Source organism: Haliaeetus albicilla, chromosome 10, assembly GCF_947461875.1.
Source record: "Haliaeetus albicilla chromosome 10, bHalAlb1.1, whole genome shotgun sequence".
Classification (NCBI taxonomy): Eukaryota; Metazoa; Chordata; class Aves; order Accipitriformes; family Accipitridae; genus Haliaeetus; species Haliaeetus albicilla.
The window spans coordinates 40,177,642-40,186,822 of NC_091492.1; the positions used below are offsets into that span (position 1 = coordinate 40,177,642).

Here is a 9,181-nt window from a genome sequence, read left to right on the forward strand (position 1 = left end):
TAGGAAGTAGTTTTTGTTTGCTTTGGGTAACTCCGACCCCACTTTTAGAGGAGTGGCAGAAGAATCTATTGTAAGACACTCTCAATATCCAGACCTCAAGAGCTTGTCCCAGTAGGAACAGCTGTAAGAAAAAGGGAAGAGCATAAGCTGTTGATTCAGCTGATTTCATGGTAAAAAACCCGTCCTTGTGCTGTTGTCTGATGTGTACTTTTGCCATGCATAGGTGGACAGAGCTACAACTTCAAGGCCTGATGTAAAATACTGGTGGACTGGTCTAACAACAGTGAGCCAGAAAAGGTAGGAGAGGATTGAATCATGTGGAGGATAAGGCTGGCTTAAAGCAGACAAGGTAGATAGATAGAAAGGATCTGTGTTTCCTTCCTGGTGACGGGGGAAGAGAACACTGCTCAGGCTCTGTAACACTCTTTTCCTGTTAGTTTCAGCCAGTAACACAAAGATTACCGTCCTTTTGTTTAGTCTTTTAGGAACAATATTTCTCCCCTTTTTAAAATCCTCCTCCCTTGCAAATTCTGCATAGGCTGAGAGAATAAAGCTGAACACTAGGTCAGTTCTTTTACTGAGTTTGTTGTTTTCCCACAGCATGGCTAATTAACATCCTATAGTGCTCAACCCTGGAGGTTTTTGTAACTCCCTCCAGGCTGGTAACTACATCAGTAAGCTGACAAACACGAACATCTCAGGGTAGGTCTTTGCTAGCTACCTGCAATGACATCATTACCTTCTGATAGCTGTTATCTCTCTGCATTGCATCTTCCCACAAAAACAGTCCCCCAGGAGTGAAAGGGGAAGGTGTCAATCAGCATTAGAGTGATGCAGATCTGGCTTTTGGTGTAGGAACTTTAGGCTTTCTCTGGCATTTCTCAGTTGAGTGAACTTACTTCTCAGTGGTGTCCTGGGGAACATGCTAAGAGGTGAAGTGCTCTGATCCTGCTCTAAAAGAAGTCAATTTTAGTAGTGCTGGATTAGCTTAGCAGAAAAAAAAAAGGGAACTCCTGTCTCAGCCTCATATACTTGTTGTATATGTACTCATTAACATATAGTAATAAACCACACACAGGAAATTTACTGTAATGTTCATTTACTGTAAGTCATTGTCTTAGTGTCTTAGAAGTATATAGTGTAATCAGTGGAGGGTCAGGGTAACATGACTCATTTATTAGTGATACTGAAGAGACACCCTGACTCCTCTCCCACAGGCTCAGCTGCTGAACTGGAGAAGAGACAGGGATAGATGTGGGAGGTTTAGTCACATTGCTAATGCCAAGTTCTCACTGGAAATGTTTTCTTGTTTTAGGCTTCTTGGCAATGCTCCCACAACTTCTCAAAATGCTGGCTCTACTGGCACTAAACCTGCAGCCTCTGTTTTTAACACACCTATGTCATACAAGTTCCAAGTTGGTGCAGAAGATGACACCGATACTGAGAAAGCCAGCCCCAGTTCCTCTGCTAAGGAGGCATAAATGTCGTCTTCCATGGAAGAACCTATGTGAATAAACACTGTGCAAGCTCCCTGGCTGTGTGTGGAGAGTCTGCTATGCCTTAGCAATGGTTTCTGCAAAAGCTTTGGTTAGCAGGACAGCTGTACTATGCTAAAGATGGAGAGACATCTGTGAGCTTTCTTCACTACCAAACACCAGATACCTAACTCGCGGGAAAGTGGGATGTCCATCAAATGAGAGCAGAATGCAGGTAGGGGTCCTGAATTTATCTCGCTTGGCTTCTAAGTGAAGCCATCTCTCCTCTGATCCATAATAGCCAAATCTTGAAATGCGTTAAGTATCTTAATTCCCCCTACCTTCTGCAGAAATTGGGTGCCTAAGTATCCCTTAGGTTCTGTGCTTTACTTGCTCCTGCCTGACATGGATTTGAATCAACAACAAAGTGGAAAAGAACTTTGCGTCATGTGGTCAGTTGTCCTTGCTTTGCTGCTTGACCTTTTAGCAGATGACTCTGGCATCCTTGCTTCCAACTGCTTGTTACAGTTCTTGTCAAAATATTAATACAGGACATGTTATGTGAAGAGTAGGACTGAGGCATTTGAAAGACCACAACAATTAATCTCCCTCATAGCCAGAAGGAGAGCAGTAGATTCATGCAGATGGTTGGGTCAAAAATTTAGTGTTCTAGTCTGGACAAGATTCTGTCTTTTACTCCAGAAATGGTTTAATATGGCTTACGTTACCACCCTAAGGATCAACAAATAAATGGTTACACCCAGTAGTGATGGATCTCCTGTTTGGAGTGTGGAAAATTACATCTATTAATAGCTTGAGATTACCTCCTGAGGGAGACCTGTTGTACAGATTAAACTGTATTTCTCTCTTAATTCATCAGCTGTTAGTAATTACATCCTGCATTTTTGGAATGGAAAAAATGAATCTAAACTGGCTATTGAGACTGTACTTATATAAATCATAGGAGGGAGAGGAAATTACAATGCAAATAGTATAAATCTTGTAAACAATTTTAATTCACTTCTTAGCTATTCATTAATTAAATAACATCTTCAAAAAACACATTCTGGAAAATGTAACAGCCACACTGAAAGCAGTGCTGTTCAGATTAGCTTAAAGTAACTCCTCTGGCATCTCAACAATATATAATTTTTAAAGGGTTCAGATAGTAAGCAGTTTAGCTTGTCAGCTGACAGTTGAGAGAAATGCTGACTTTATCTCCTTGCTGGAAGACATCAGCCTTATAGTCTGTGCTTTCAAATAATCTCCTAAAAGAGCAGTGCTCTTGTTCAGCTTCTATTTTGCCCCCCCCCCCCCCTTTTTTTTTAAATGACGACAGCAGTTCCTCTTGCCTCCTTTTCCTCTTTGCACACTGCACAGTTGCCTGCTAGTGGTATTGGATCTTCCAGCAGTTACCGTGGTTTTCCACATTGCCCTCCTGTGCTATAGCCTTAAGTTACTTGGTTAAAATCCCTGTCCCTCATTCTTCTCTGGGGACAATTTTAAGAAAGGTATTTTGTTCTCAGATATGGTAGTCTGATTATCCTGTCCCAGAAAAGAAAAGGGACTGTTTACAATGGCAAGGTAAGGCAGAAAAGTACTTTTTTCATCATCACCCTGTTTCCTGGTAAGTGGAGATGGTTTCAATGGAGAGAACTGGTCAGGTCGACATGTGTGAGGCTTGCTGCCCTCTCCTGGTGTCATCAGGGGCCATGCATTGGATCTCACAGCTGCCTCTTAGATTGAGGTTTTCCCCTTTTGAGATGACGAGTCCTGCAGGAGTGGAGGGAAGAAGCTGCTTTATAGGTGGAATTGATTATTTTAAACAGCAGTGTTTTGATTACGATTAGCTGGATCAATTCAGCCAGGCACAGGTTTTGAATTGTCAGTTGCAAAGGCAGCAGTGTTGATCAGGTTCTCTGAATCTGCAGATGAATCCCTGTAGTTTTCTGATTGTGAGAAATGGATTGGAACTCCACACTGCTGAGTCTCCTGGCTTGCCCAGTTTTCTGGGAGCATTAACACTTAGTATGCTCTTTGTTTATGATCATGGGAAACAGTATCATGGCCCATCAGAGCACACCAGTTACAGGTGAAAATTTACAGCCATGTTTTGGTGCACACTGTGGGAACTTATTTTCAGTCAGCACATCTCAGTCCCAGCATTTGATGGGAACCCATCTTCTTACCCTGTAAGGTAACTGACCAGGGAAGGTACTCACCTTGTAGAAATAAGTTTACTCCTGATAGCTACTGAAGCTCATCTTGTTGGGTCATGTACAACAATCAAAGGCAGCAGCTCTCCACAGCGGGAATTCAGTTTTAAGGATGCAAAGTGATCTAACCTTGTAGGCCCAATGTTAAGGATCGCAATTGGTAGCTGCTTCTCCCAGGCAGCAAGAGCAAACCTGTAACCAGAGTATACCTGCAGGAATACCAGAAGACAAAATTACTGGCAGCTTAGGCAAAAGAAGAGCTACAGAAAGGAGTAAGGAAGTAAAATAGTTGCTGTTAGCAGTGGGAAACGGGGCTGTATGTACATGCTGTGTTGGGCAACTGCACTGAATTCAGGTAGGAAATTTCTTCTTTCAGGAGTGCACAGAAAAGAACAGCTTTTAACCTCTGTCAGTGAAGGATTTGCAGTTTCATAGAAACCAAAACTTCATAGTACATTGAAGGGAAATGTCCTTGTCTTTTAGTAAATCTCTGCAGCAGTTTTTATTAGTTATCATAGGTACTTAAATGCTTCTACTTTGATGATTCTCACATGGCCCAGCTTAGGTACAAGAATGAACCTAAGGCATTTCAATCATTCCTGTACAAAGGATTATAAGCTTAAGAAGTGCAAGCTCAAGGAATTTGTCTCCAATATCCTGAAGCCAAGAGAATCACAATCAGGCAGCCTTGGTTTTATCTTGTTCTGGGAGGCGTTAGAGTGGAGTTTTTTTTAATGTAATAGAACTTGTTCCTGGAAAAATTTCTCTTATACAAACTCTAGTCCAAAAGCTTCTATGGGTTAAACAACAGGGGTTTCTACACTACCTTACCTTACAGGTAAGAGGCTAATGGAGAAAACACATTGTGATACAAAGGACAATCCTAAGCAGCAAGCAGAGATATTTCTGCTCTCTTATTGAGAATTTAATTAGGAATTAGAGGTCCTAAAATCTGGTGTTTCACACAGTGTGCCGTGAGGCCTAGAAAGCTGCCAAAGGCTCAAAAATTCAAGCAAAAAAATGTGGGGTGGTGATATCTTCAGGACTGAATTGTATCAGGTATCTTGGCTTTATGGGCAATTGTGAATTTACTATATTCTGATGGAGGAGGTAGCACAGAGGGGTCTGAATGGAGTTATTTATAGCGGCATGAAGTAGACTGGCAATAGAGTGCCAGGGAAGCCAACCAGGCCAACTGTGAAGCCAGATTCCAACCACAGTAAAAATAAAATACAAAGAAGCTCTGAAGAGGCTGTTTTGATCCACAAGCAAATAGCAGTCCTAAATTGTGGGACCAAGGATTGTTGCAGGCAGAGTAGCACAGAAATAGGAATGCAGTGTGGGAGGAAGACCTGCTTACCTGCATAGAGGATCCTGCCACCAGCATGGAGTCTGATTCTGCCAGGCGTTGGTGCACAAAATTCACTTTTTCCCGGCTCACCGTGTCTCCAAAGAATGTCACGTCGGGCTTCAGGATTCCGCCACATTTACTGCAGGCTGGGACTTGGAAATTACGCACCTGCTCATCTGTCAGGAAGACATCCCCATCTGGAGCCACACCAAACGCTTCAGCTTTCCAGGTAGGATTCAGAGCTTCAAAGCGCTCCTGAAGCTCAGAGCGCAAGATTTGGTCTCCACAGGCCAGGCAGAAAACCCTGAAATTCAGAGCAAAATCTTAATGCAGAGTTTCATGTCAGCTGAAGATCTGGAGTCTGTAACTTTTTCCTTAGAAGGCCCGGAAGGTCTGTCGTCATTATCCATGTTTATTCACCAAATAGTACAGGTCAAGGAGCTGTCTTTCTACCTCCGATTGTTGTTTTGTAGGAATGCTCCGCAGGAACCGCTTTGAACCCTCTCTCCCAGTTCAGGCTGTGCTTTTTCATCTAGAAACTTTGGGTGATCACAGCCAGGCTGTGGTGGCCCTTCTGGCACTATACACTCTGCTTAGCCCTGGATAATCCTTGCATCCTCAGGATCCCCTTGTCCTCTTCACTAAGAGGATATTTGCTGTAGCAAGGAAAGGGGAAATTCTGACTGATGCAGGCTCCAAGGGAAATTATCCAAATAATGCTCAAAAAACCGGAGTGGTGTTCACGTTTCTTAAATGCAGTGCTGTGAACAGCACTGCTTTGTGATCTTTTTTTCCACACCAGCCCAACACCACCTTTGAACATGTCATCTCCAGGAACATAGCATTGACATTTTGCCTCCTTTCTCAGCAGCTAACACTGGACCTGCTTGTCAGTCACCCTGAATGAGAGACCGGAGGATTAACTATCCTCCCTTTACCAACAGAGAGTACCTGTGCGTGCAGCCGTGCAATTCTGTCATGCGCTGGCTCCCAGCTTTGGTGTGAAGGGCATCCACATTCTGGGTCACCAGCCAGTGCAGCTTCCCCAGCTTCTCCCAGTCTCTTAGTACCAGGTGTGCTGTGTTTGGCTGGTGGGAGGAGAACTGGGGCCACCCGACAAAGTTCCTTGCCCAGTACCGCTGCCGGGCACTGGCACTACGAACGAACTCAGCATGCTGGATGGGCCGTCTGTCTGTCCTGGCGTAGAGCCCAACACCTTCAGAGCGGTAATCTGGGATCCCCGATTCAGTTGAGATTCCAGCTCCAGTCATTACAAACAGCCTCTTGGAGTTAGAAACAAAGTGCTGCAGCTCCTCTACTTCCACGGGATCTGGGGGAAGACAGGCTGGCACGAAAGCCAAGTTTGGAGAGATTCTCGATACAGAATGGGATCTGAAATGATGGAATCTGATGGCTCTGCAAACTCCAGACAACTTCCTGGCAGAGAACATGTTCAGCTAAAAGCCAAGAACAGAACACATGGCAGGTAAAAGAAAGCAAAGAGCACCTCTGTAATTCCATTTTCTTGGGATTCCCTGGAAAATGATGCTGATAAGTATGCTTTGTTCTTTTTTCTTTTTAGTAAAGAAACACAAGTTATTTTGGAAATGTTAACTAAAGCCCACCGTCCAAGGACAGTGTTCGTATGTTGCTTTGACAGAGGACAACACTGAGGACTGCTCAAGGCACGTGGACAAAATTAGCACCCTTGACTTGCAGGATTCCTGCTCTTCTATCTTGGTGTGAAGGATGGCTGCCTAAGAGGACTTGTAAAGAGCCCAGAAAGACCTGAGCATGCAGAATCTTTCCTAGGTATGTGCAACAGGGCAGAGAAGAAATGGCAAGAAGGCCAAGCACCCCACTCCAGAGGCACTGTCTGTCTGGTTCCTCCCCAAAAGAGACCCTTGCTCTGCTTTCTTTAACATTCTGCCTTCTCCAAATCAGTCCTTTCTATCTAGCCCATCCTTTGCATGTGTTGTGGGAAGGGAGAGAAGAACAACCTTGAAATGTTGCTTTTTCAGGACAAAGGCCTTGACTGGAGTTACTCCTGTTTTTTTTATAAAGGCCTGGTGCAGAACAGGCCTTGAAATGAGACTGAAGATGGTTAGGACACTGCCTAAATGCTCTGGCACCTCCTCCTTTGTGGGTACCACCTCCTCAGAGTCACTGGAGAGGTGGAGGGGTACTGCTTTGCTTCTCCAACAGGAACAGGGTGAGAGAAGGGATCACCCAAATGTGTGCAGGGCAGAAACAACTGCCTGGCAGGTAGGAATGGGAGGGATATCCTGCTTTAAGGGAGGAACGGCATGGCCTGTTGGGGACAGGCAGGATGGCTTTGCTGACAAGTAGCCTGGAATTGTGTGGAGGACCTGTTGTGATGGGAGTGGATTGGTTTGGACCTTGATTTTGTTTGGTCTTTCTAGCAGTCTGCAGTTCTCCTTTCTCCATTTTGCTATTTTAAAACTATTTTTTTCTGGGCCTCTCTATGGTTTTGCATACAAAGTACAAAAAGTTTTGAAAGAAACAGTACTGAGAATTGACCAGTATTTCTCCCTCCCACCATATCCCTTAGCAAGGAGCCTTGTGTGAGATCTGGAAGATGGAGGAAGGACTTTATTTACTGATAAAAAGGGATGATCTCTAAAGAGTCATGGCAACAGGCCCCAGATAGTTTAGTGCTTAAAGCTTGCTTGGTAATGTGGGACACCTGGATGCAGATTCATGCTCACTCATACTTCTGCCTTCACCATGACAAATTACTGGGAGGACAGCTAAGGGACTGGGTCTCACTGGGAGTCCTCAGCCAGCTGGAGCAGATCCCTTTCAGGTGTTACTGGCAGTGGTTTGAAGGTGGGGTCTGTGCAGCTTGTTAGCTGTCAAATGGTTAAAGCATGTAGGCAGTTTCACAAATGCTGCCTATAGAAAACTTGCGGTGCTTGAGATCTGTGGCAGCTCTGAGAAAGTCAGAGGTATTCAAGTGGTGAGCTTACTTATCTGAAAGGCTGGCATCTAAGTACTTTTGACAACCTGTGCTTCAGTGGTTTTTAGGCTCCTGCTGCATTTAAATTGCTTTGCCTCAAGTCCTCAGTCACCCTCCAGCACCAGTTCTTACAGTAAATAGCACAATATTTGAATACATTTAAAGTTTCAGTGTTCGGCTGTAAGTACGATGATACTAAACTGATGCTAGCTGGCAAAGAGTAGATTTGTTTCAGTTAATCTCCAGTTCTCAAGGCTTTGCATCATCATCAGTTGAATTACAGGGAAGACTGGACTTCCTCCATAGTCTGAATTACTTTTTAAATCTAAGCAGTAGATTCTGTTTGCAATGATTTTTGTCTTGTTGTTCAGCAGGAGTTGTGTTGGGCATTCCCACTGAAGAGATTTAATTTTCTATGTGAATTAATTAGAAGGGACAAAGTCTCCCAATAAACTGTAATTTGCTTTGATGATAACTTCTGTCATGATGCTCCCCAAAGGCTGTTAAGCCAGTTTGACAGTATTTAAATTGCTTTAACTGATGAAAACTCTCCATTCTTGTCCCTTATCATCAAAAGATCTCTCAGAAGGAAACATTCTGAGGGAGAATGAAATGGAGATATAATATGGGTTGGCCCACAAGAGAGAGAAGGCAATGGTAGGCCCAGCAGCAAAAATAACAAATACATTTGAGAGCTGCTGTGAAGTGTAGAAATAGGAAAAGCTTACAAAGGACAGACTATTTCCTGTGAAATGCAAAGCTGCTTTTAAAATGAAAGTGCTCAGATTAAAAAATAACTACGATATATAGTAGGGGAAACTCTTTGAATGTACCTACCAAGATCCGAGGCTAAAGTTTGTTTTTAACACGCATCCAAGATGCTCCACAGAAAGAGACCGGACAAGTTCAAGGTGGAATATAAACAGGGTTCTACAAATGGTTACAGGCCGCCAGAAATTCCGAGGGACAGCCACGTCACCCGAGTCTCTTTTGCTGTAATAATTACGTGGGGAGTGGGGGGTAACAGCCGAACCGAACGCATCTAACGAAATAAGAGTGATATGGTGAATAATGCCTGAAAACTTACCTTTCATAATGCTGCCGTGCCCGACTGCGGAAGGAAAGGGCTGGCCTGCCGGAGGAGGGGTTTTCTGGGAAA

At 43.8% G+C, this 9,181-nt stretch overlaps 1 protein-coding gene across 4 annotated transcripts; it reads right to left on the reverse strand.

The window, feature by feature from the left end:
* SIRT4 (sirtuin 4) lies at positions 1–9,181 on the reverse strand. 4 transcript variants are annotated; one of them, XM_069795262.1, is made up of 5 exons: positions 9,110–9,181; positions 5,994–6,499; positions 5,052–5,346; positions 3,698–3,900; positions 1–121 (listed from the first exon to the last, which is right to left on the reverse strand). In XM_069795262.1, the coding sequence occupies exons 2-4, from the start codon at positions 6,491–6,493 to the stop codon at positions 3,736–3,738; spliced, it is 960 nt and encodes a 319-aa protein (XP_069651363.1). In that variant the 5' UTR covers positions 6,494–6,499; positions 9,110–9,181; the 3' UTR covers positions 1–121; positions 3,698–3,735. The 4 variants fall into 4 exon arrangements, with proteins under 4 accessions (XP_069651363.1, XP_009911391.2, XP_069651362.1 ...); XM_009913089.2 differs by lacking the exon at positions 1–121 and adding an exon at positions 2,470–3,248; XM_069795261.1 differs by lacking the exon at positions 1–121 and adding an exon at positions 8,856–9,015 and having other exon boundaries at positions 2,470–3,900; positions 9,110–9,151.

Excerpts from the sequence above, each read along its gene's own strand:
- SIRT4 (XM_069795262.1), bottom strand. The coding sequence starts at position 6,493 with ATGTTCTCTGCCAGGAAGTTGTCTGGAGTTTGCAGAGCCATCAGATTC. Across the intron at positions 5,347-5,993 it reads TTGCACGGCTGCACGCACAG|GGTTTTCTGCCTGGCCTGTG; the intron begins GTACTCTCTGTT and ends TCTGAATTTCAG. Across the intron at positions 3,901-5,051 it reads TGGCAGGATCCTCTATGCAG|GTATACTCTGGTTACAGGTT; the intron begins GTAAGCAGGTCT and ends GTATTCCTGCAG.